This window comes from Oncorhynchus kisutch, linkage group LG21 (assembly GCF_002021735.2).
Source record: "Oncorhynchus kisutch isolate 150728-3 linkage group LG21, Okis_V2, whole genome shotgun sequence".
NCBI lineage: Eukaryota > Metazoa > Chordata > Actinopteri > Salmoniformes > Salmonidae > Oncorhynchus > Oncorhynchus kisutch.
In genome coordinates, this window is record NC_034194.2 from 15,241,982 (window position 1) to 15,269,454 (window position 27,473).

Consider the following 27,473-nt stretch of genomic DNA (forward strand, 5'->3'; position numbering starts at 1 on the left):
CGCGGGCAAAACATTTTAGTGCCCCCCGTCTTGCCAGGGGATATAGGTGATACGTTGATTTTGATTGGCCCAACCAGCGGAAACGCCTCCAAATGGTACCATCTCACAACGCCAAATATGAAGATATAACCAAGAGTGGCGCAGTCTAAACTGGCAACGGTCACCGCAAATTAACATTTTTATTTAATCAACACTGTCAAGTACAAATATAGTAATGTTATATTGTAGTGAACAATCTAATGATTCCATGTCATTTGTAATGACAGTTTTCTTTGCAATAAGTTTTGACATTCATTTGGTAGCACCCCTTGAATTGCTGTTTTTTTCTACATGTACAGCAGTGAATGAACGGCCTACTGTATAGGAATGGCATATGTTCTTCAATAGAGCCCCCCCTGGCCGAAGCCAACAGGCGCCCTTCAGGGTGTCTGCCATCACAGATGCATGTAGCAGGCCAACACACTGAAAGGCCCTAGGCATACACTACAGCCGTCACATATGAGATTATATGAGTTTATGCACAGGGTTGCAGATGTAATTGCAGGGTACAGCCAAATTCCTAAGATGAATTCTTAAGAGGAAACTCCTGTGACTGTCCAGTCTCCATTAGTGTGAGAGATATTCGGATACACCGTGGCAAGTTTAGACGAGTGTCTTTTGTGTCCGCTCCTGCTAAGGTGTAGGCCCGGACCACTCTGTTTAATTGCTAACTGCTTGTCTATCTGATGCAGACATTTGGGCGATTGGCTGCATCTTTGCGGAGCTGCTGACGTCCGAGCCCATCTTCCACTGTCGCCAGGAGGACATTAAGACCAGTAACCCCTTCCACCATGACCAGCTGGACAGGATATTCAGTGTCATGGGCTTCCCAGCAGGTCTGACCAGCACACACACACACACACACACACCTGATGAGACCATGTAGAACATTCATTAAGAACCCAGTTAGATTCTCACGGTCATGAAAGTCGTGACGTATAGTATTTTGGTAAAGTCCTCAACATCAACCTTGTCCTTCTCTTGTACTTGTTGTTGTACAATATGTACAGTAGATTACATTATCCTCCGAAGGCAGCAAGTATAAGAATTGGGTTAAAGTGACCTGAAGTTTTGTCTGTTTTTTGAATTTGGTCAGATAAAGATTGGGAGGACATCAGGAAGATGCCCGAGTATCCCACCCTTCAGAAAGACTTCAGGAGAACGACGTGAGTGGAGAAGGCTTGACATTCTGAACATACCTGGGCTCGCTCGGCTCTCAAAAGATACCTGAAACGTTCGCACACATCGAACATCGCATCTGAACCTTTCTCTCAGGCTGACAGCCTTCTGAGACTATTCACTTGCTATAAGATGTCTGTTTTACATGTGCTGTGCTTCACCCATTCACAGGTATGCAAATAGTAGCCTCATCAAATACATGGAGAAGCATAAAGTCAAACCTGACAGCAAGGTTTTCCTGTTGGTAAGCACACTGTCTAGTAACCAGTATATTCTTGAACTTTAATTGCCAGTTTATGGAGGGCATGCTACTGCTACCTTCATTTTCACTGGAGAGTATAAGATAAGGACCTATCTAGATATAAGAGCTGTAAAACCAATACGCCTGGCTGGCTGATTGGGTTTGCTTGGCACCACTAACTTAGTGTTCATCCACCACTTTTCAGCTCCAGAAACTCCTCACAATGGACCCCACCAAAAGGATTACTTCTGAACAGGCACTGCAGGACCCCTATTTCCTGGAGGACCCCTTACCAACCTCGGAGTGAGACCTCCTAAACTTTATTTTCCAAACTTGGTCATGATCATAGCTACCCTCTCCACACATGAACCCATTCACATCTTCATCACGAGAAGTTTGTTTGATAAACTAACCATGGAGGCCGTTGCTTCAGTGAACTTAAAACGGAGCATTTCCAAATCATTCCTTGAATTGTGATTTCATAGTCGGGTATGTTTTGAATTTCTAGATTCCTGTTTTTATCTTGGTCAGCCTGGTTGGGATTTGGTTTCTTGACATAGATTTTTGTTATTTGTACACACCACACCCAGCTACTCAGTTATTTCCCAAACAACTGATTGTGTGTATCCCTCGTTTCATTTTCTCCTGTAGTGTATTTGCCGGATGTCAGATACCTTACCCGAAACGAGAGTTTCTGAACGAAGATGAGCCGGAAGAGAAAACAGAGAAGGTAAATAGAGTTTCGGTGGAAAGGTTTGGGCTATAGACTAAAAGTGAAATACTAGGATATGCATCGAGAACCCCTCACAATTGACAATCCTTAGCCATTTGCTGTTATTAACAACTGCCATCATGCTGTCTAAAAATACCCAGAACACCTTAACCTCTTACACTCGTGGGAATTGGCCTACGGTGCATCCGGAAAGTATTCAGACCCCTTGACTTTTTCCACATTTTGTTCCAGCCTTATTCTAAAATTGATTGAATTGTTTCCCCCCCCTCATATATATATATATATACACACACATTTACATAACTATTCAGACCTTTTACTTAGTACTTTGTTGAAGCACCTTTTGCAGCGATTACAGCCTCGAGACTTCTTGGATATGACCTACAAGCTTAGCACACATATATTTGAGGAGTTTCTTCCATTCTTCTCTGCAGATCCTCTCAAGCGTCAGGTTGGATGGGGAGCGTTGCTACACAGCTATTTTCAGGTCTCTCCAGAGATGTTCGATTGGGCTCTGGCTGGGACACTCAAGGACATTGAGACTTGTCCCGAAGACACTCCTGCATTGTCTTGGCTGTGTGCTTAGGGTCATTGTCCTTTTGGAAGGTGAACCTTCACCCCAGTCTGAGGTCCTGAGCGCTCCGGAGAAGGTTTTCATTATGGATCTCTCTGTACTTTACGCCGTTCATCTTTGCCTCGATCCTGACTAGTCTCCCCGTCCCTGCCTACCTGACCAAGGCCCTTCTCCCATGATTGCTCAGTTTGGCAGGGCGGCCAGCTGTAGGAAGAGTCTTGGTGGTTCCAAACTTATTCCATTTAAGAATGGTTGAGGCCACTGTGTTCTTGGGGACATTCAATGCTGCAAAAGAATTTGGTACCCTTCCCAATATCTGTCCCTCGACACAATCCTGTCTCAGAGCTCTACGGACAATTCCTTCAACCTCATGGCTTGCTTTTTGCTCTGACGTTAGGTGCATTTGCACTGTCAACTGTGTGACCTTATATAGACAGGTGTGTGCCTTTCCAAATCATGTCCAATCAATTGACTTTACCACAGGTGGACTCCAATCAAGTTGTAGAAACATACTTTCCGAATGCACTGTATATAGATGGGGATAAATTGAAATGTGTCTTACTGAAGGAATATGGAAAGCATATGCATAACCATGGTGGCAATGAAAAGGGAACAGTTTGGAGATGATTGGAAAGTTATTAGACTAAATGTGAGGCCAAAACAGTTAATCTGCCACAAGACTGAATCCAAACATTACGCTGTTGATTTTATGTGCATTTTTTACATTTACTATACTTTGACGCATTTGAAATATGAAAATACTCTGTATACATTCAGTAACATAAGAATATGAATGGAAATGTGGGTAGGTGCAACATAAGACAAGAGGGAGAGTTCTAACTGGTGTCTCCAAGTGGCCACACACCTCTCTAGAGTGCACAGGTCCTACGTAATGCATTTTATGACTCAAAGAAGAGTCTCTCATAGCTATGCCGTTGAGGAACTAGAGCCAGCAGACTTGGTTTTCTTTGGAACACAGTCCTGCATCCCCGACCTTCACACAATTCCTGTTGTTGTTTACACGTTCCAAAAAACGGTCCATTTATAAATCACAATCTGGTCATGTCGGCATCATTTCAAATTCCATTGCCAACATGTCTAGCTAAGTTACGCCTCTATATATATATATATATATATATATATATATGCAAGTTTTGGTGTAAATGTATATATTGTTTTTTATCCCTTTTTCTCCCCAATTTCTTGATATCCAATTGGTAGTTAGTCTTGTCTCATCGATGCAACTCCCATGCGGACTTGGGAGAGGCGACGGTCGGGAGTTGTGCGTCCTCCGAAACACTACTCAACCAAGCCGCACTGCTTCTTGACACAATGCCTGCTTAACCCGGAAGCCAGCCACACCAATGTGTCGGAGGAAACACCGTACACCTGGCGACCGTGTCAGCGTGTCAGGACATCCCTGCCGGCAAAACCCTCCCCTAACCCGGAAGACGCTGGGCCAATTGTACGCCGCCCCCTGGGTCTCCCGGTCACAGCCAGCTGCATCAGAGCTTGGAGTCGATGCCAGGATCTCTAGTGGCACAGCTAGCACTGGGATGCAGTGCCTTAGACCACTGCGCCACTCAGGAGGCTAGGCCATTGATTTTGTTGTAATGTTTGAGTCACTCAGATTTCACGTGAACACACACAAGGCATGGCAAAATGAGGGAAGGGGTTTGGGAACCACTTGCGTAAGACACTGCCTCCGGATCACATATCCCGCTGCAGCATGAGCCTCCGGATCACATATCCCGCTGCAGTATGAGCCTCCGGATCACATATCCCGCTGCAGCATGAGCCTCCGGATCACATATCCCGCTGCAGCATGAGCCTCCGGATCACATATACTGCTGCAGCATGAGCCTCCGGATCACATATCCCGCTGCAGCATGAGCCTCCGGATCACATATCCCGCTGCAGCATGAGCCTCCGGATCACATATCCCGCTGCAGCATGAGCCTCCGGATCACATATCCCGCTGCAGCATGAGCCTCCGGATCACATATACTGCTGCAGCATGAGCCTCCGGATCACATATCCCGCTGCAGCATGAGCCTCCGGATCACATATACTGCTGCAGCATGAGCCTCCGGATCACATATACTGCTGCAGCATGAGCCTCCGGATCACATATACTGCTGCAGCATGAGCCTCCGGATCACATATCCCGCTGCAGCATTGGCATCCGGGTCACATATCCCGCTGCAGCATGAGTTCACATCTGATCCAATTTCAGCTCTACTTGTGTCCTATGCACTAAAGGAGTCAGTGTTTTAGGAGAGGGAATGGCATGCCATGGGATAATAAGGACAAGCTGCACAAACAGCAGCAGCTGCACCCAGCACTCCAGAAGAGGTCCATTGACCTCTGGAAGTAAAGGCACTCCAGTTAGCCTGCCCCCTGATAGCACACAGTCTAAATAATGACAGGAAAATAAAATAAATTAAGTAAAACTGAATTTGTCAGGTGGTGGTCTATAGTTCATAGGCCACCGGTGGATGGGTGAGATACGAATCAAGAGGAGATCCCAGGCCTTCTCTGTCATACACTCTCGATGCATACCTCCAGGGCCGCAACTTTAACTGGGGACATGTGCCCCCCCCCACCCACACACTCTGTAATTGCATTTTTGCCCCCCCAGTTATCATTGGAATGTGATACAAAACGAGGCAACGGTGTGCTTTAGGATAATGTGGACGCCTCCGAGTGGTCGGGTAGGCTGTTTGGAGTGTTTATCCGGCTGGATAAAAAATATATATATAAAAAATGTCACCCCCCACTTCTAAAACCAAAGTTGCACCCCTGCATATCTCACTAAGCTCTCTATGCATATCTCACTTAAGGTAAATGTTGAGCCTTTCTCCCGATAGAAGATAGGCTACAGGAGGCTTTATTTGGACAATAGTGTTACTGATCATGTAGGCTGGCTGGTTCCGCAGCATGAGTATCAAACACCATGTTATGAATATGCCAGACCATACAGAAAGTATGACACCGAGCCAAATCAGTGTATACGAGGTGAAAGGGAGTGCATGTGTGTACTACAGCCAGAAAGATACTAGTCCCCTCCTCACAGAACGGTTTCTGCCATTCCACAGCCCTACATCACATTAGCAGCTGTTTTCAAGTAGGCAACACCTGATACAAGTGTTGCCTCAGAGCAGCCGTCATGAAGGCTGCAGGGCCTCTGCCAACCTGGGCCAAGAGGGTATGAGAGGGACTCATTGTTTTCCAGTTGTGTAAAAAGTACCCAACTGTCATACTTGATTAAAAGTAAAAGATACTTTAATAGAAAATGACTCAAGTAGAAGTCACCCAGTAAAATTCTACTTCAGTAAAATTCTAAAAGTATTTGGTTTAAAATATACTTAAGTATCAAAAGTAAAATTAGAAATCATTTCAAATTCCTTATATTTGGAAATCCATGGGCATATTCAGACATAATTTACAAACGAAGCATGTGTGTTTAGTGAGTCCGCCAGATCAGAGGCAATAGGGATGACCAGGGATGTTTGGTTGATAAGTGTGTGAAATTGACTATTTTCCTGTCCTGCTAAGCATTCAAAATGTAACTGAGTACTTTTGGGTGTCAAGGAAAATGTATGCAGTAAAAAGTACAATATTTTGTAGTGAAGTAAAAGTAGTCGAAAATAGAAATAGTAAAGTACAGATACCACAAAAAACGACTTAAGTAGTACTTTAAAGTATTTTTACTTAAGTACTTTACACCACTCTTGTTTTCCTGACCCCAAAGTTCACATGTCTCAGCCTTGTGGTTGTGGATAGATTGAGAACACAGGAGGCTGCTGAGGGGACGACTGCTCATAATGGTGGGAACGGAGCGAATGGAATGACATCAAACACATGGAAACCATGTATTTGATACCATTCCACTCCAGCCAGGTGCCACCCACCTGTGGTTGAGAAGTGGTAAGCTGGGCTGAGGACTCTGAGCAAACAAACCCCTGACCACAATACTGGGTACATACTGTACTAACCAGTTCCCAACTATTGGGGAGGGTGACAATGATGGATCAGTGAAACATTGTTCATTTGGCTGTTGTTGCACAGCAATGTTGCCTTGATGCCATTTTCTGAGTGAGCATTTTCCATAGTGACCTTATGTACATTGTGTATGAATGTCTGACTACACTGTAGTGAGTGTGTTGGTGCACAATGGCAGATTACAACATTACAACAGTTATACTCTAAGGAACCTGTCAGGGTGTCCTTCTCTAACTGAACACTTGTGTGTGTTTGTCCTCCATCAGAACCAGGCCCAACAGCACCAGCAGACGACAGCCCAGGCCCAGGCCCAGCAGCAGAGCGGCACCCAGCAAGCCTCCACCCAACAGAACTCTGCCCAGACCAACGGTAACACAGGTGCTACGGGAGCCAACAAAGGTGGAGGCCTCCAGCACGGCCAGGACCAGGGGCCCCCAAACAAGAAACCTCGGATCGGGCCCTCTGGGGCGTCCTCCGGCACTGGGATCCACCAGTCCGAGTACCAGGTTAGAGTTTTTACAGCTTTACACTTATCCATAGTGTTACTGTCCATTTTGATTGAAAGGAGATGAAAGGCATAGACATCGCTTCAGTCACCAATGGTTGATCGCTTGTGGTTGTCTTTTGAGGAGCATGCCTACATTTATTATCTGGAGTTGAGATTTAAATGTGTTTAATCCAAATGTCAGCAAATGTAATTGATTCAAAATGTCAACATATGTCAATATAGCCACTTGGGAGACCCGAAGGACCCAGTGCTTCTTTATTGATGATTTGACTAGAGAGCAAAGATAAGTACAGAAGGGGATGTCAGGGACGTGCAACACTTGTGAAAAGACACAACAGTCTCAACTCAGACCAGAGCGGAGCATTGTGCTATCTAGTGGGAATACAGGTCATGTGATATCAGGATGATTAGTGTCCTTCCTCTAGTTCGCACTAGCCTGCTGATAAAGGTGTAAGCAAAACATTGTGCTGCCCTATCACTGTTGTTCCCCGTCTTGGCGCCTGCTCTAACTTCTGGCGGGCGGGGGGGGGGGGGGGGGGGGTTAAAGCTTTCCACAAGGTTGGAGGGGTTATAGCTTTCACCTGGTCAGTCTATGTCATGGAAAGAACAGGTGTCCTTAATGTTTTGTGCACTCAGTGTATAAAGTGGGTAGTGGAATCAATAGTATGTATTAGAACAGCAGAGTTGACTGTGTGTGTGTAAGGGTTGGATGTGTGGTAGTCCATGCAAATCATCTCTAATGTGCAGATAGTCTCTAAGGTGCAGGTCTGTGCAGGGAGATAGCTAGGTTTAACCTTTCAGCAGTCTGATGGCCTGGTGGAAGAAGCTACTCCGATACCGCCTGCCAGATGGTAACAGAGTGAACAGTCCGTGGCTCGGGTGACTGGAGTAGTGACTGATAAAGGGGACAGAGTGGAGAATGTGGTAGAGAGGAAGAGAGAGTCTTATTACGTATGAGGAAGGTGAGATAAAGGTGACCTCCCTGACCTTGTCCGGACCACAACTGTAGTCTGTTCAGAGGTGTCTCCTGGCTTGGCCCGTGCCGTGTGGGGTGCTGCTTGACTGACTGACTGACTGGGCTATATTTAGCAGGGGGCTGAGGTTGCATGTGGACAGCTGCTGGGCTCTTCAAATTCAAGACTCACCAGAACAGATGTATAAATATCCCCTTACTTTCTGGATGGGCAGACCGAGTGGAACAGAGAGCTAGCTTGCTGTGGCGTCACATTCCGCGCCCTAATTTTCTCTTCATTGATCACTCTCCCCGAGGCTATGGTATCCCAATGTGCACCACTCGCTCCCCCCCTCTCTCTGTGAGTGCGGATAGATAGACTGCTAGACAGGTGGCGATGTGTGGGTTGTAGTCAGAGATGTATGGGAGTATTTTTTTTATTTTTACGAGGTCTCCATACTTCAGGAGTTTCAGCCACGTTCTGCTCCCATCCCCTCCACCCTCCACCCAAGCCCCCTGGGCCCCAGTCCAGCAGCAGGTCCTCAGGGCCACTCTGGTGGCTCAGAAGAAGGGTTTCTCATCTGAAGGCCAGTGACTTCTGCCTTTTTTTTTGTTATTGCCTTTTTAGGACATTTGGCCTTAGGCCCAGTCTGAGCTGGTTAGAGTGAGTCACGGTCCGTAATCAGTCATCTGATTCAGAGACGGCTTTCTTTATAGCTGTAGTATAAGGTGGGTGGTTAGCCCTTCTATTGATGTGGTGGCTCAGTCCCCCAGATTATTTATTTATTCAGATGAACAAAAGCAATCATAGGAATCATTGAGCAAAGTACAGAGCACAAAGAAACGGTCCTGTTTTTACGTCATGAAACAAAACAGGCAGCAGGTTTTACTCTGTCGCATGATATACAGTATACTGTTTAGGATATAGAATTGTCATGGCACTGTAAAATTGCTCCGAATTAGGTTGGTAGTCTCTTGCTAATTCTGTTCTAAATCGGTGAGAAGTATACCACATCTTTGGATGCCAAGTAAAAAGAACAGTGGAAAGCCAGAGGTATGTTGATCAACACTACAGATCTGTGGCAATGTGTTTTATAGGACTCATTCTTGATCTGTAAATTATTCAGCCAGCTTTACAATTGAAAACATGGCCAACAAAAGTCATTCCCCTCCCGCAAGGTCTCCCAAGGTACAGTTATTGAATTATTTATTCTCAAACCCCATGCGAGGTTGAAATAGACAATGGTATTTTCCAGTGGTGCCGACTTGATAAATAATTAATGACAGGGGTCTCTAGCTGTCAACGGTTTACTGTTTCCTCTCCATTCTTTTCTCTTCTCCAGCACTCCAGCTCCCGCCTTGGATACCAAAGCAACGTCCAAGGTTCCACTCAGTCCCAGGGATACTCGTCGTCATCCCAGCAGAGCTCACAGTACTCCCACCAATCACACCGCTACTGAGGCTCTGAGAACTGCTCTCCAAATCAACAGCAGGGGCCTCTCCCAAACTTAACCCTCGACCTCAAACCTTAGCATAACCTCTTATCTACCCTCATCCTGATCAGATCTCATCATGTGTCAGATCATTTCAACAACGTAACAGTCATTTCTCTCCTCCTTCATGCCAGCCTTACTACACAGAGTGACCCTGGCCTCACTTCCACCCAATGCCCTCACACTTACCGGAGGGCACTGCAATATGAAGGCAAACTCAACATAGGAACCAAAAACAAACCCTGCCACCTAAGGGCATCGGACAAGATTTTATATTATTATTATTAAGTGACAAAATCTGTTGATACTAGATAAGAAGGAAAACACATCAGGTGCAACTGACTACACACGCCTACTACACAAAGACTACGAATCACAGCACTTACAAAAAACATGTTCTTCAAGAGGAAGAATTGCAGCTCTGTTCATATAGGTGTTGCCTATATATATATAGCACCCTTTTCTATTAATTTAACAAGACACTTTTTTTTTTGCTTGTTTGCGAAGTGGAGTTTAAGTTTACTTTGATCGTTGACGTTTTTGTCAATGTTGTTGGATATTGACAAAGGAAAATAGCCCTTTACTATCATCACTTTCCTTCGCGGTACATTTATTTACCCTGGATATCTATGATATACAGATAACAATCAAAGCAAAATAAATCAAATGAGCCAACACTTTCCTGTTGAGAAAACAAGACAGAATCTCCTATTCTCCGGTTGGCTTGGAAATCACATTTGTATAAGAGAAAGTCTTAAAACTATGAAATACACCATTTATTTTAATCTTGTTATATTAATATTTAGGGTTTTCTACTTTTAGGCATTTTGTTTGTCTAGATTTGTAGTCTAAAAGTCTGCATTGGAAGGAAATGTTTCTGCAGCAAGTTATGTAATCTTTCATTCTCTCCAACAACTCTAGGTACCGCCTGTCGTCAGACAGGTTACAACTACCAAGCTACTCTTTACCATCGGTCGTGTCCACCAAGGAAACATTTGTTGGTGAATCTGAACGATCTCATTTCAAGCCGGAAGTGTTTAAGTGTGTGAGGTACCTCTTTGTGGACACCTTTGCTTGACGGATCTTACCACGGACACAGACGTCACCGAAGGTCACCGAAGGTGTGCGTCGTCATCATACTGGGAAGCCAAAAGTGTGTATGTTCCAGATACTGTTACTGCCTGATAGTTTTAGTTGTTGTTGTTAATGTAATGTTCTACATTTTTCTTCTCACATTTATTGCCCTTTACAGTTTCAGTTTGTATTTTCTCTTATTCAGTCAAAGGATTGCACTGCTGAACGGATCTGCAAAGAGCTGGAACAAATTTGGGGTGAATTATTATGCCCCGTCCTCTTCAACTCCACACCGCTGGTTGCCGCACTGAGTATAAACCAAGGCAGAGAAGTGGTTTCTTATAGTATTTATCCTTTGAAAACGAGTTGACTGGAACTGTACTGTTTGTGTGTGCCCAAACAGACGGACATGGAATAAGGCAGCCACTTTAGCTTGTTCTGTGACTGCTGAAGGGGTGTAGAAACACTGACATGTACTGGCCATTGAGAGAACTGGACCTCTTTTGCAGCAATGGTGAAAATGTGTGAATTTCTTTTAGCGACTATTATAACGACCTTTTGGGATGTTCGAAAATCATCAGCCATGTTCAACTGGTATATATTGATGATGATCAACACTGTCCTTTTGTTGCCAAAGGAGAGCGAGACGTATTCTGTTTTCTATCGTACAAATATTCACAGCCACAGTACAAGGTACTACCATGTATTTTCCCAACCGATAGACTGCTCTCTGTGAAGCTGTTTGCTTCTGACAGTGATACTGCACAGATCGTCAGTGATGCATTGGTCTATTATCTCCGGCTCAGTCAAACAGGTTTCGAGAGCCCGTCGTATTGATAGTTCTGCTGTTGACCGCCGTCTGGATGTCTCTCTCCTTCTCTCTCTCTCTCCTCACACATATCTGATGTGTTTCTCAGCACTTCCAGCTCACTGGATCACAGTTCCAGTATATCTTATGTGTGTTGAGGTGAACGCCAGAAGACCAGATGAGCGAAAAGGACTGCTCCTTGTTCAACATGAGTTCCTAACAGTCGCCCAGAATGTTTTTGCATGTCTGATTGACTGTTTCTTTGGTGTTGATACAATGTCAACGTATTGGTTCGGTTTTGAGGTTCTCTTTTCTATTTCCCCGATGGTCTGGTAGGCACACAGGCCCGGTGGATTAAACAACCCGCCTTCCCAGAACAGTGGTGTTTTCCTCGGGAACAAAACCAGCAGCTATTCAAAAAGGTTTTTCTCTCCCTATGGCATGTATTTGAAGTATAGTTGAAGAGCATTAAGAATAAATGAGACGGTTTCTCAATTTTCATCTCCACACAAACGAGGTATCAAAAGTATTATTCAACAATAACTCTCAAAACAGTTCCTATGCAAAATCAAAGAGAAAAGATTTCACTTGCACCATGCTTCAGTTTTACTATGAAAGCATGCAGTTCAGTTATCTTGTGGTTTTGAAAATGATTGGGATATCCATTCCTTATTGTAAATCTAATGTTGAATATTGTAATTGAAGAAGGCATTCACTTGTTTCTTACAGCACTGTAAATTGTACTCTAAATGAAATATTGTTAAGAAAGAAAAGAATGCATATATATATAGTATACATTATACAATCATATGTATTGTTTCCATATACAGTGCCTTCAGAAAGTATTCATACCCCTTGACTTATTCCACATTTTGTTGTTACAACCTGAATTCAAAATGGCTGAAATATATATATTTTTCTTCTCGCTCATCTACACACAATAACACATGTATTTATTTGATTTTTATTTCATCTTTATTTAACTAGACAAGTCAGTTAAGAACAAATTATTATTTACAATGACTGCTAAGCCCTAACCCGGACGACGCGGGCTAACTGTGCACTGCCCTATGGGACTCCCAATCACGGCCGGTTGTGATACAGCCTGGAATCGAACCAGTGTCTGTGGTGATGCCTCTAGCACTGAGATGCAATGTTTTTAGAAATGTTAGCAAATTTATTGAAAATGAAATACAAAAATATATAATTTACATAAGTTCACACCCCTGAGCCAATACTTTGTCGAAGCACCTTTGGCAGCGATTACAGCTGTGAGTCTATCTGGGTATGTCTCTAAGAGCTTTACACATCTGGATTGTACAATATTTACCCATTATTATTTTCTAAATTCTTCAAGCTATGCCAAATTGGTTATTGATCATTGCTAGACAACCATTTTCAGGTCATTCCATTTTTTATTTTTTTTGTAGATTTAAGTCAAAACTAACTCGGCCCCTCAGGAACATTCACTGTCTTCTTGGTAAGGAACTCCAGTGTAGATTAAGCCTTGTGTTTTAGGTTCTGTTTATTTTTTATATCCTGAAAAACTCCCCAGTCCTTAACGATTACAATCATACCCATAACATGATGCAGCCACCACTATGCTAATGAGAGTGGTATTCAGTAATGTGTTGTATTGGATTTGCACCAAACATAACACTTTGTGTTCAGGACAAGAAGTTAATTGGTTTGCAATTTTTTTTTGCTGTTTTATTACTTTAGTGCCTTGTTGCAAACAGGATGCATATTTTGGGATAGGTTTGATTCTGTTCAAGCTTCCCTCTTTTCACTGTTAATTAGGTTATTATTGTGGAGTAACTACGATGTTATTGGTCAATCCTCAGTTTTCTCCTATCACGTCCATTAAACTCTAATTGTTTTAAAGTCACCTCTGGCCTCATGGTGAAATCCCTGAGCGGTTTCCTTGAGTTAGGAAGGACACCTTTATCTTTTTAGTGACTGGGCGTATTGATACACCATCCAAAGTGTAAATTATAACTTCACCATGTTCAAAGGGATAATCAGTGTCTGTTTTCTTGTTTTGTTTTTTCATATACCAATAGGTGACCTTCTTTGCGAACCAATAGGTGTCCTTCTTTGCGAGGCATTGGAAAAGCTTTCTGGTCTTTGTGGTTGAATCTGTGTTTGAAATTCACTGCTTGACTGAGGGACCTTACAATTATCTGTATGTGTGGGGTACAGAGATGAGGTAGTCATTCAAAACTCATGTTGAACACTATTATTGCACACAGAGTGAGTCCATGCAACTTATTATGTGACATGTTTAGCAATATTTTACTCAAATTATTTTGGGTTTACCATAACAAATGGGTTGAATACTTATTGACTCAAGACATTTTAGCTTTTTATTTGTAATTAATTTGTAAATATTTCAAAAAACATAATTCCACTTTGGCATTATGGGGTAATGTGTCTAGGCCAGTGACAACAAAATCTAAATGGAAACCATTTAAATTCAGCCTGTAACACTGTAAAATGTGGAAAAAGTCCAGGTGTGTGAATACTTTCTGAAGGCACTGTGTATATACAGTATATATGAATAATACCCATGTTTTAGAGCTTTCCGCTTCTTGCCTTAATGACGCATACACTAAGCTAGATATAGACGGGCACCTCTGTCCAACAGAGCCTGAATTACTCCAATAACCAATCTACCATAAACCTGCTTGTCAACTTGATAGCTCCTAGTTTTTTTCAAAGGAAATTATTCTCTATAAAAACATATGAAATAATGAATCTAGTTGGATACTGTTGTGATGCAACATTCAGTCTATAGAGTCCAGGGACTTTCTCTCACATCAGCACAAACTCCTCAGTTTGACAGGGTTGAAACAAGGCATTTTTTAACGTGTGGACAGTGCCTTTTTAGTGTTTATGTTTAAAATTGCCAACACATGATGGGATGTTCAGGATTGTGTTTATTTCTCCTTGTCCTATACTTTCTGATCTGTTAATACCTTTGAGTTACATTGGAGTTTGTTTCTGTATTTGTTGTGCTGTTGTCATCTAAAAATGTAGGATCTGTTATTTTCAAAATGACCTCAAGCGGTTAAATATCAAATTTGAGTTCAATATGTCCCATCTCTAATTTAATGACTGCAAAAAGTACAGCGTAGGATGATTTTACATTTTCTATTCTAATTAATATTGTCCTAAAATGCTGTACATAAACACATGTTAATAATTTCTCATTGAAACATTGATATGATCATTTTCTTTGAATGCACTGTTATTAGCTGAAGTATTTAGTGGTAAATAAAAAGTATTTCATGTTTTGTTTAGACACTAAAGATATGGAGGTTGTATAAAAGCTTTATGCCAGACAAAGCTTTTTTAGGACTTCTTGCCTGTTGTGTGGACATCCTAAAGATACACACTAGTAATGAATACACATATGAATGATAGTGCACCTCTAGGTCTGTACCTCTTCACGTTCTCCTTTTACTAGTGTTGCATGTACCTCCCTTTTCCAATCCAGAATTTAAGCACTTATCCTCCCCCCCTCTCAACAGTCTGTACAGAAAGACAGACACTCCCATTTGCAAAGTGCTCCTGTGATACTTCAAAATGGCTTCTGAGAAGCGGTTTAGGTCTCTTGTGCATGTGGCGTGGTGCTCTCTGTCCTCCAATATGAAACCAATTTACCCATTTAACCAGAGCATGCAATTTCAAGTCTCACAGAAAGACAAAAAGCAACATAATTGTTTGTGCATGTTTACGTCAAGGAGCCCTCCTCATCTCTAAGGGGTACATCCCAAATGGCACCTTATTTACTACATAGTGCACCACTTTGGGATGCAGTGCACTACATTGGGATGCAACCTAAGTTGTATTAAGACATGAAGTGCTCCACCATGTTGTGGTCCACATTCTCTTTTGGCTCCATGGCATGTAAGGCAATAGCACAGTGCAGGAAATAAAAAATAACACATTTATTCAGATGGTTTTAGCTACGTTGCCCTAATTTCACTGTACAAATGACTGTTAAATGAGAAAAAAGTCACGTATATTTATTTTAAACCGAGTGTACAAAACATGAAGGACACCTGCTCTTTCCATGACGTCGACTGACCAGGTGAATCCAGGTGAAAGCTATGATCCCTTATTGATGTGACTTGTTAAATCCACTGCAATCACTTTAAAAAGCTGCTGGGTTTTTCACGGTCAACAGTTCCCCATATGTATCAAGAATGGTCCACCACCCAAAGGACATCCAGCCAACTTGACACAACTGTGGGAAGCATTGGAGTCAACATGGGCCAGCATCCCTGTGGAACGCTTTTGACACCTTGTAGAGTCCATGCCCCGAAGAATTGAGGCTGTTCTGAGACAAAGGGGGGAGGCAACTCAATATTATGAAGGTGATCTTAATGTTTTATACTCAGTGAATATCCTCTATTATAATAAAATCTATTTTGCTTCAGATAGCATGTCTGGTTCATTCCAATGTCCTGAGTTTGAGTGTAAACAGCTGTGTGTCAGTTCCACACTGTCTGATATCTTTGTGTCATTGGATCTTATCCATGGGGCTTGTGGCATAGCAATTTATATCTATCTTAGTCTTGTTTTGAGCTGTTCTGAGCCAAATAATGTTAACTTGGATGCTTGGGTCAATTGGAATGCAAGGCTCAAATGGGAGGAACCAGGGTTTACATTTGACAGGATTTTTATTTTCTTGACTTCTGGATATTGAAATACTCAACTATGGTCACAGGAACACTGACTGACTGACACCTTGCAACACGGATGAAGAATGTAGGTGGTGTTCTCTTGCTTGGCCACAGGGTGTCATAAGTGAGCTGCATGATTTTCCAGCTGCAATCCAGTCAGGTGGCATGATGGGGTCTATTTAATGGTCTGACTGGACTGTGTTTTGAAACACATTATTTTAAGCCATGCTTGAACAAACTATTATCTAAGCAAGTGAAAATGTAACAATATACAGTGTTTTTCCCGAAATTTCACCAGCTTTCATTTCTCTACCTGTAACCAGCTCCCAGTACCTTTTCAAGCACCTAGAGAGAGAAAGAGCAAGATATGACTGGTTTCAAATACATTTTATTCATGAAGATTTTCTATAGTTCAATATTTAAAAATGTATATTTAAAATCAAGCCCTGTCACATTCACTGTCTACACTGTGTTATGTATTTGCACAGGATTCCATGAGATGTGTCAAATGGGTGCCACATTCAAGGTCATTTTATTGTCTGGAAGCCACTGGAGCCTGTACAGTGAGACCAGTGCAGGCAGGGCAAGCAATCATCAATCATGCAGCCATGAGGAACGGACCAAAGTGTGTCCCAAATTGCACCCTATTCACTTTATAGTGCACTACTTTATAGTGCATTAAATAGGGAATAGTGTTCCATTTGAGGCAGCACCCGTGTGAACTCCCAGGACCCTGACGTATTACTCGTCCTATCACTTAGAGAAATGTATGAGCCGAAGGGCTCTCCGCAGAATGTATTAACACAGATGTGATCCCATTTGTCTCAAGGTGCCCCTCCCAAGCTGAGTTATTGTGCCACACCTACCCATCACCCACACACAGCCCTGCTTGCCTGGCGTCTTCCTACAGATTCTTTATCCAGTGAGACTGAAAATGTCTGAGTTGCACAGCAGTGACCAACTCCCCATACAGCAGCCAAACACTGACTCCCTGGACACATGGGTCAAATTCCTCCTATTCGCTGTCTCATGACCCTGTTATAGAGGCTCAGGGACCCATATTAGGCAGACAGATAGTAAAACACCTGTGTTTTCAGCCCCAGTGGAGAGGCTACAGCATCAGTGAAAGCTCTAAGGGAGTCACATGGGCATCAGTTATGGAAGTGGTGTCCACTGCTTGAACTCCGACTAAGGAATCATCTAAAGGGAAAGGTCACCTAGTGAGACTAATTTTCCATCCTCATTTGGGGGAAGTTCTTGCTAGCCCTATGGGGCCTAGCTAGGAGCCTCAGGGAACATCCCAGGGGAGAGATGATGTTGGTTTCTGGTTGTGTGTCCTCTCCAGAAGAAGCCAGTGGTGGTTGTGAGTGTGTTCCCTCAGACCCCTAAAGGTTGGGAGAGAGGAATGCTGGGCTGATCTACAGAGGGTCAGGCTGACTGTGATGGGGGAGAGCAGCATATCTAGGTCCGGATCTCAGCCCTTAAACCACTCAACTCTACTGTTTAAAGAAGCACAGCACTGCTTGGTAGGTAGGGCTACGTTTGACAACAGAAACGTTAAAACACCCAATTAAGCTGCAAAGTCTTACAATTCATTTATTGGTTAAAACTGACATATGAACAAAGATTTTAGAAACCAGTTCACAACTGTTGAATTAAAACCCAAATTCATCAAATTGGATTTGCCTAGATATTTGGTCATATGTATGGGATAATCAACGAGGGTCTATGCGTTCTATGGAAAATAATGGAGGACTTGGAAGGTGTGTTCCACGACGCGCTACCGGAGTGAACTGACCTTCCACAGAGTTGCATTACTTTACGGAGAGCGCATATAGCCCGAGTTGATTATCACTTTTATACCAAATGTAACACATTTGCCGCTAGAATTGTGTTCAACATCCACTGAAGTAGCTAGCAGGTTAACTGCATAGCTACAGTACAATAGTTGCCGTGGTAAACAAACATACTTGGTCGTTTAGCTAACCAAACCATCAGTCCTAGCTTGCCATTATGAAAACCGAATTCAACAATGCCAACAACTTTTTCAATTCGACCTTTGCTCTCAAAAGCAGCTCCAACAAGAATGAACTATAGCGATTGAATACTGTGCATTATAGGGAATTATACAATGGGTGGGTCTAATCCTGGATGCTGATTGTTTTAAACCCCATTCCATTCGGTGTCAATTTCACAAGTTACCACCAGCTAAAGCTATGATGTTGAAATGCCTATTTACTCTGTTCCATCTGACTGCGCAATCCACTGACTATATATTGTGGAAGGATGAAATAGCATGAATCAATTAATCAAAATAATTGTTTAAATAAAAATATTATTTGAATATGTTGGTAACCCGTTATATTAAAGTAATAATGCCCTCAAAGACGTGTTTATAGGATATACTGGCACTGTATTATCACTTAGATAATGTACGCTCCAGAATGTCCTTCAAGACAATCAGAAACAAGTATTCAACAATGCTACAGTATAACTTGTTATATTATTATAACAACACTTATTAGTAAGCATATAATTGCTTGTTTAGAAACTGAAAACCAATATGGAGCGCAAATTCTCCCTGTACCTATAATTACTGTCAGTGCTCTGTAAAACTCATAAAGGAGAATAACAGTTTCTCTGTGCTTAGAATGTCCCGCCCAACATCCCCTCATGCTGCTGATCCCTGAAGAGGACTGGGTAACATTCCTGTCCTCACCTCCCCATTCGCCTCCCCCTAAGACACACACACACAACCCCTCCTGCCGCCTAAGTACGCTCCTCCACAAGCCTTGTTTCACACTTGTTTGTAGTAGGGAAACTATACCTGCTGCAAGGTCAGTGGACACTGGATAGGCACATTGGGCGCCTAAAGTTTGCTCGGAGCAGAACAATGAGTGGAGACCCGCAACCGCTGCAAACTAAATCACCACTGTTGACCCAAGACAGGCAGGCTGTCCTCAGACCGTGAGAAAAGCGCCTCTTTCCATGCCAGGAATGTGGGTGGCCGGCCTTGTTTCCCAGGAAGCCTATCTGAGGAGCGCGCTGCACATGCAGTGGCGTGGCTTTGTTTTGGTCTGCAAACAGTCTTATTTTTTGGCATGAGCTGCACTTTTCCTCCCCTCTTTCCCCCTATCAAGTTGTCACTGTGATAATCTATGTGCTCGAAGATCAGTACAGCATGTGCATGAGAAGGAAGGGATTTGGTAACAGTGTAAAGCTCCTTATGACATTCTGTGAAATATTCTTCACTTTGACCCAAGGCAAGGTGACGGCCAGGGCGATGGCCAGGGAGTATGACCAGGGCCACCCCTTTCCCTCTTGATGTTTGACTGGGAGGTGCCAATGCACCCTGTCCAGTGTCTACCTCTATCCCACACATGGCACTTGGAGAATGAGACAAAGACACTTCATAAAATTCCTATCCAAAATAATGTTAAGTTATTGGACGTTTTTGGGAAGTTCAAAAAATACATATCTTTTGATGACTCATTGACTGCCCCTCCCCTTTGACATACACACTGAGTATCTCTGAGTCCTCACCCCCCATGTGTATATCACGCAGATCACATTCTGTGCAGATAGCATGGGCCACAGTCTGTGTTTGTGTGTGTGTGTGTGTGGCTCCCGGAGGGAGCAGTGGTCTAAGGCACTGCATCTCAGTGCTAGAGGCGTCACTACAGACCCTGGTTCAATCCCAGGCTATATCACAACCGGCTGTGATCGGGAGTCCCTTAGGGCGGCACACCATAGGGCGGCGCAGCATAGGGGAGGGGTTGGCCGGGGTAGGCAGTCATTGTAAAATAAGAATTTGTTCTTAACTGACTTGCCTAGTTAAACAAAGGTTAAAAAATAAATGTCTATGTGTAAGACTGAGTGAGTGTGTGTGTGAGTCACTGCATTACGCAGACACATGAGATGCCATATGTTTCCACATAGTCCACTGAAGAACAAATGTGCCATCCTTTTTCACAAGGAAACGTCTGTTTTTCACTTACCCCACGTGTGGGTTAATGCAACCCAGTAAGAGACTCGGTCCACATCAATAAAACAACTTAAATGGGACACCTGTTTATGGTGTCTTGACAGACATATTGAACCATCCAATTTAACAGTGAGGGCTGACTAAATGACAATGAACAGCACATACAGAGCACCCAGAAAGTGGAAACAGTAGTTTCACCCAGGAGGACCTGTTCTGTGTATTTACAATCTCTTGGTAATGGAGGAGGGTGAACCCAGTGACACAGTGTATGATGATGTATTAAGTGTAACTCCCAGTCCTGTCATAGCTGGCCATCCATGATCCCCAATGGAGTGAGGGCCGTGTTGGAGAGCATGACATCTGTGATGCATGGTGAGTAAATTGTGACTGACTACTAATAATGAGTAGTTATTTATGACGCATAGTGATTTGTAAATCAATCAGTTGGTAGTTGAAGTCGAACAAGCCCAATGTGTGAATGATGCCGTATAAACACTCCCCTACAAAGACTGGTTGATTGCTCAGAGTGACCCCTAATGAATGAGTCACACAACCCTATCCACTTCCTCCTCACTCCCACATGTCTTAATTAACCATGACAGGTACCAGGAATGTTAAATCCTCACTTCCACTTCCCAGTTCAATTGGGGGAGAGTTGGCATGTCATTAAAGTTGTTGTTAACACTGAATAGTTTTGTTCCATCTCTGTAGTGGGAATGCTCTCACTCCATAATATAATGTGATGGTGGTAAGCCTAATGAGGAATGGGATGGCGATCAATAAGTATAGAAATTCACACAAATACCTACAGAAATAACACAGACTTACAGTAGAGTAAGTTATTTTTGTACTATATGAATAACCTCTAAATCCTACACCGAACACAGGGATGCTAGAACCTAGTCGTTTTTTTTCTTGCTCTACTGTAGGTCTCCCTCCCCCAGAACTCCTCTCTTCATGGCAAACACACACAGTGACCACCCACATGTCCATACTGACCTCCTACTGGCTCCCAGCTCTAGTATGGCAGTCCACCAGCTGTTATCATGGACATGCTGTTTAAAAAAAAATCCAATCTGTTCTGTCTATTGGATACCTTTTTTTGTTCATATTATGAGTGTATTATTCTAAACTGACGTATGGAATTGTTTTAAGATGGTCATACTATGGATTATTTAGCTATTTAATTTAGAATTTTAAGGTAGGCTCTCTCCCTCAGTTGCCTATGCACATCAACAACAACAAGATCAACAATTAAAGTTAGCCAGGGCTAGATGAGCTAAAAGCTAACGAGGGAACTGTTGATAACGAGGGAAACCCTCTCAAACTTTTGTCTTCAAAATTGCACTGATAAACGATAGTAGCTTCTTCTCCCTTCTACATCTTGCCTGCCAATGCATGCCTGTCCAACACACGTTTTGACAACTGAATGGGAACTTGCCTTCCAGCCCATTTGATCGATGCCAAATCCATTTGATTGACAACTAAGAGATATGCTAACTCTGGTTAACAGACGTACAAGTTGAGCATAGCTAGCTAGCAAAGTGATTCACATTTCTTGTTAGCTAACCAAAGGACGCCTGCATCTCTAGCTGTAGCCACAGAAAAACGATATGGGGGGAAAAGTCGGCCACTCCTCCAATGACATATCACAGGAGGTTGGTGGCATCTTAATTGGGGAGGACGGTTTGTGGTAATGGCTGGAGTAGAATTGGTGGAATGGTATCAAATACATAAAGCACATGGTTTCCATGTGTTTGATGCCATCCCATTTGCTCTATTCCAGCCATTATTATGAGCCATCCTCCTCTCAACGGCCTCGATTGCATAACAACCTCCTAGCAGCTTGCTAGCTACCTAAGGTTCTGTGTTTTTAGCATGCTAAATAAATAGCCTCATAAATAAATAGGCTAGCATATTAGCCACGTTATGACCGACTTGTGATCATTGTTCTGACTAATTTGAGTGTATTGACATTCCCAGCCTTAGTTAGCTACATTCGTCCATTTTTGTCCAAAATATTGAGTAATTGAAACTGAAACAGTGCACACTGAATGGCTAGAGAAAGCAAACAATGTACCAGGCCAGCTGTGATTTACAACCTGATAGCAATATTTGTTGGATCACAAATACATTTATTAAACTGCATCCATCTATTCCGCCAACAATGCCTTACTCTACGTCATGAAATGTTTTGTCAAATAGAACCTATTTTTTAAACCTTATAAAGTAGATTTTGTAGCATAAACTGGGAATTGTATATTTTTGACTGATATTATGGTTGTCTGTTTGTTTCATATCTGCAAAGTAGTTCAAACACTGTCAGTTCCACTTGAACTCACAATCAACACTAGACATGTTACAACGAAAAAGTCAATAACAGGTAAAACTGTCCAATTTGCTGTAAACGACACAATACACTGCTGGTTCACTAATTTCCTTCTAATCTCCTACTCTCTGCTCAATAAAATCACAGAAAATACTAATTTGAAAGTCATAAAGAATGGCAAATAAATAAACTATGTCAGTACTGTATATGTAAAATGATTAAGGCTATACCAGACACATGCACAAATATTCTCATAAAATGGGTCGTTTTAAACATTCTCACATCTTTTTAAATGTATCAGATTACTCAAACTCCTGATATTAAAGTTTAAACACTGAGGTAAACCCTAATGTTGAGGCACTATTTAAAATAAAGAAAAAAAAAAACAATAAATAAGCTTACTCAGATTAAGAAGGGTTCTATGTAACCCTTCTGGCCTTCCAAAGAATTATTCTTGTCTTCCAAAGAATCCTTCTTGCCTTACGGAGAATGATTCAAGAACCCTTTCTTCCAAAACGGTTCTTAGAACCCATTGCCTTACAAAGAACCCTTGTTTTCCAAAAAAAAAAGGTTATTCAGATGAAAACAGTTCTTGGTAGAACCCTATCCCTCCGCAAATAACCATTTTGGAACCCTTTTTTTCTAAGAGTCTAGTCACCTTCAAAATAATTGACACCCTTGATAAAGATGAGCAAAAAAAGAGTATAATATAAATAGTTACAATACTGAGCTATACATGCTCCAAAAAATTAGAAAATTATATTATTTTATACTAATACAATTCCTCAGAGAAAAAGATTTTGCTTAACAACTAATACTTTTTCTCCCAAAAGTATTGGCACCCCTGTTTTCAATACTTTATGCACCCTTCCCTTGCAAGAATAACGACATTGTGCGTTTTTCTATCATGTTTAATGAGATTGGAGAGCACATTGGGATGGCTCTTAGACCATTCCTCCATACAGAACCTTTCCAGATCCTCCAGTCTGTGCTATGGATTGCCCTGTTCATTTCAAACCACAGGTTTTCAATGTGGCTCAAGTCCGGAGATTGAGGAGATTGAGATGGCCATTGCAAAATGTTGATTTTGTGCTTGGTCTCATTGTCTTGCTGGAAGATGCATTTGTGGCCAAGTTTCATCCTCCTGGCGGAGGCAACTAGGTTTTTGGCTAAAAAGTCTTGGTACTTGGTAGAGTTCATGATGCCTTTGACCTTAACAAGGGTTCTAGGATCAGTGGAAGCAAAACAGCCCCATAACGTTAAATATTCACCACCATATTTTACAGCAGGTGGGTCATTCCACAAGTCCCTTTTGTGTCCCTTTTATATTTTATGTAGAAATTGTGCACCAATATTGCATTTTAAAAGCATGTTATATTAATTGAAGTGCCCTTTAATATAGAACACATGGACAATTCAATACATCTGATTTTTAATATGAATTAAGACTTGCTAAAGTGCCAAAATTCTGCATTTTTACATGTTCCTCTGTGCAGTCTCTGTGATTTCTCTGAAGATTTTAACCCACTTAACCCCAACATTTCTCTAAGTTTTGTATAGCCCTAGTTTTATTGCTTTGACCAAAATATAGAATGTTAATGCACATTGGTTTGGTGGCCATGAGGCCTTTTGTTGTTTTATTTAGTTTATAAGAATATTTAGGGGTGCTGCTATGAAAACGATTAACCAGCCTGCTAATATTCTTATATTGAGATGCATGGGGCTGCCAAACTATTCCATAACAGTGCCAATAACTTATTACTTATGAAAAAAAATCTATTACTATGATCAATTCTAGTAATATAATATAAAATAACGTCATATTTTTTTGTTGTTGCCTACAATATAGCTCAGTTCTGTATTATTTATTTTATTCTGTATTTTCTTCTTATCTTTATCAAGGGTGCAGTCACCTACAATAATTGTCAATCATTTTGTAGGTGACTGGAACTATTGTAACCTAACTTTCTCAGTAGTTGAGATTACTAGACATAGACCTATCAAGCACCCTCTACCACCCCACCTGTATTTCTTCCACACGCCTGTTGACAGTTTCCCTTCAAATAACATTACCGGTTACCACAAACGTTTCATTCTCTGCCTGCGTCTGCTTCTACAAAGCATGTAGCAATCATACTTCCTCTCCCCTAACAAAACTTTCCCCTAGGAGAAAAAAATAGTCTCGCGATAGGCGCTCGCATATGCAGCCGCCATATTCTGTGACAGTATTTTGATTGGTGTCTGTTGGACGTAAGAAAAGAAAAGAGAAAATAAAGTGGGAGTAGAGGGGGTAAAGAAGAAGAGCTGTCAAAAATAATTCCCGTGTCTCTGAAACAGCGGGGGGCTGTAGTAACCCCCCACTCGAGTCTAAACAGAGAAGTCCAGAGTGCCGTAGAAACTCCGTTCACGAAGTCACCCCCCTCCCTCCGCTCTTCTTTCAGCACCACGGCCCTGTGGAGATTCGGTGGCTGTGTCTCGGGTGTTGAAGGTGGCCCGGGGAGCGGCGGCGGAGACGGTAAGCGAATGCCTCAGAATAGGCCCAGAAGTGGTTTGAAGTTATAGTTTAGTTACTGTAGATTAAAATTCGGTCTCACTTTCCCGGCTAACATGCTCGAAATACGTGTGCGACTCCACATCCCTCTGGTAAAAAGAAAACGCAGAAAAAACGTTCTGGCTGTCGGCTTTTCAAGTGTGAAAAAGTGTTTGACTGCAACTGGTGTAGGCAATCTCGCGAGCTATTTAGTCTATGTGCGATTTGTTGTGTCCAGCATGAATGTGTTATTACATTTGTAATAACATTTAGTTGTGTACATTGCATTTATAGTTCCACCGTACATTTTAAAGCTGACGTGCATGTTTTGTAGCTTATAGGCTACACTGTAGCTACATTTTTCCATTGAGTTTTCTTGAAAAACCTCGTCATCCATGGTGTTCTGAGAGCACAACTAAGTTACTACGCCAATATGATTATATCAAGTGTTGTAACTTCAAAGAACCTTGAAATAGTTTTACGCTTGTCAAAAAGTTAGTTAGCTTGATAACTAACATAGCAGCTCGCAAGTCGCGATAGTTTTGCTGGTAATTTACGGTGACGTTCGATGCTTCGAAAAAGTAACACTTTGTGTTACAATTTAGTTCCAGCATCTAACCTTAAACGTGTTACACACAAAACACTGCTTTGCGATTATGATGGACTGTCTTTCCTTTCGTTGCATTGATGGGCCTTCTCCAAATATTGCCTAGAGACGTATTAACTAGGAGTACCAAATGACATAGCACAGGCCCAACCTATAATAAGTAGGTTAATCGAAAGTCTCCTGTAGACTAGCCTACATTATATGAATTGTATTGATGCACGAATCGAATTACCTTGATGAGTCAAACGCAATTAAACTAAAAGTAGCCTGTCCTGTACTCTCACCTTCCCTTCTATACAATGGAAATGAATTATGTTTTTTACACATTCGGCTATATGTTAATGTGTATGTTATTCTATTGGATTTATATTTGTTTGTTTGATACAGATCATTTTAGTGAATGTTAGTTAGTTTGATCATCTGAGCAGACTTGACCAAGCTCTTCATTTAAATGTCCATCCAGGAGAATTTCAGATGAAAGGTTTGACAGCTTTCATATGTATAGGTGCAGGGGAGCATGTGTAGGGGTGGATTTAACACATGACTAACCTTGTTCGTAAATGTTGATACAATTATAGGGTGATTCCATGCCAGGACAGCCTGCAAATATTTAGGGTATCTCAGGTTGTTCTGGCAATTCTCACATAGAATCTCAATTGGTATAAAGGATGTTTGACATGATTTTTACTTTTCTATCACAAACCATTTTTTTTTGAAAATCATGATCAAAGTAACCCTTTTTAGACCTATACATACCTCATGTAAGACCCTATGTTCTGTGAACAGTACATGATACAGACAACATCGTGGTGTCTATACTCCTTATAGTGTTCTCTCAAATTTGGAGTATGTCTAGATTCTGAAATACAATTAATTTATTCAACCTCCAAAATATTAATATGAATATCTCAAAAGTATCCTTTTTTTATTTAACTTATTCATTTTTTTATACATATTGTTGAAAACAATATACTCTTCAAACTAGGACTGCCAAAGTATTACATTTTTATTGCAGTAAAATGTTGTTTGACACAGTTAATCGCATCTTCTTTTCTTTCTTCACCACAGCCAGAAAGTCAAAATTGGCTATATCGTAAAAATTAATGAAACAACTATTTGCTTTTTGGTCATAGTTTAACGGTTAGGCATAAGATTAGCAGTGCGTTTAAGGTTAGGGTTAGGTTTCAAATCAGATTGTAAGAAGAGAAATGGTAGAAATAGGTGGGTTTTTGACCTTGTGACTGGGGTAACTAGTGATGACCCGGTGGCAGCGACCCGTTGGTAGCGCTGTCTGTTTCAAAACTCCCATGTGCGTGCAGCTTTAAGCAACAATACTGAAGGAAAATGTACGGAAAGTTTAACTATAAATACATTGCCAGGCTTTTCTTTAAATAAGGGAGGCAGGTAGCCTACTGGTTAGAGCATTCGGCCAGTAACCGAAAGGTTGCTGGATCGAATCCCCAAGCCGACAAGGTAAAAATCTGTCATTCTGCCCCTGAACAAGGCAGTTAGCCCACTGTTCCCCGGTAGGCCGCCATTGTAAATACTAATTTGTTCTTAACTGACTTACCTAGTTAAATGTAAAAAATAAATAACAGCAAAAACATATTTTTGTACTGAAGTAGCTAGTTATGCTAATGTTAGTGAGCTAGCTAAGCAAAATAATGTTTACAAATCCATGGCTGGGTGCCTCTTGATATAACTCAAACTTCCCTCAATTCAGAA

General features: G+C 41.8%; 2 protein-coding genes across 20 annotated transcripts in view; both read left to right on the top strand.

Annotated features, from left to right (window-relative positions):
- Nucleotides 1-16,052, top strand: part of cdk19 (cyclin dependent kinase 19) — a 63,499-nt gene extending 47,447 nt beyond the window's left edge. For 2 of the 4 annotated variants that reach the window (XM_031800392.1, XM_020455175.2), the window contains 8 exons: nt 732-875; nt 1,136-1,205; nt 1,390-1,462; nt 1,665-1,762; nt 2,111-2,189; nt 7,038-7,277; nt 9,575-10,877; nt 11,004-16,052. In XM_031800392.1, coding sequence (XP_031656252.1) covers nt 732-875; nt 1,136-1,205; nt 1,390-1,462; nt 1,665-1,762; nt 2,111-2,189; nt 7,038-7,277; nt 9,575-9,691 — 821 coding nt within the window. In that variant the 3' untranslated portion in view covers nt 9,692-10,877; nt 11,004-16,052. Of the gene's footprint in view, nt 1-731; nt 876-1,135; nt 1,206-1,389; nt 1,463-1,664; nt 1,763-2,110; nt 2,190-7,037; nt 7,278-9,574; nt 10,882-11,003 lie in introns of all 4 variants that reach the window. The other 2 variants (XM_031800393.1, XM_020455174.2) reach the window with 2 other exon arrangements.
- An 8,750-nt stretch (nt 16,053-24,802) lies between these two features.
- Nucleotides 24,803-27,473, top strand: part of LOC109866705 (TGF-beta-activated kinase 1 and MAP3K7-binding protein 2) — a 70,075-nt gene continuing 67,404 nt past the window's right edge. For 14 of the 16 annotated variants that reach the window (XM_020455498.2, XM_020455501.2, XM_020455505.2 and 11 more), the window contains exon 1: nt 24,803-25,126. The gene's annotated coding sequence lies outside the window, so the exon portion shown is untranslated. The remainder of the gene's footprint in view (nt 25,127-27,473) is intronic. The other 2 variants (XM_020455504.2, XM_020455507.2) reach the window with 1 other exon arrangement.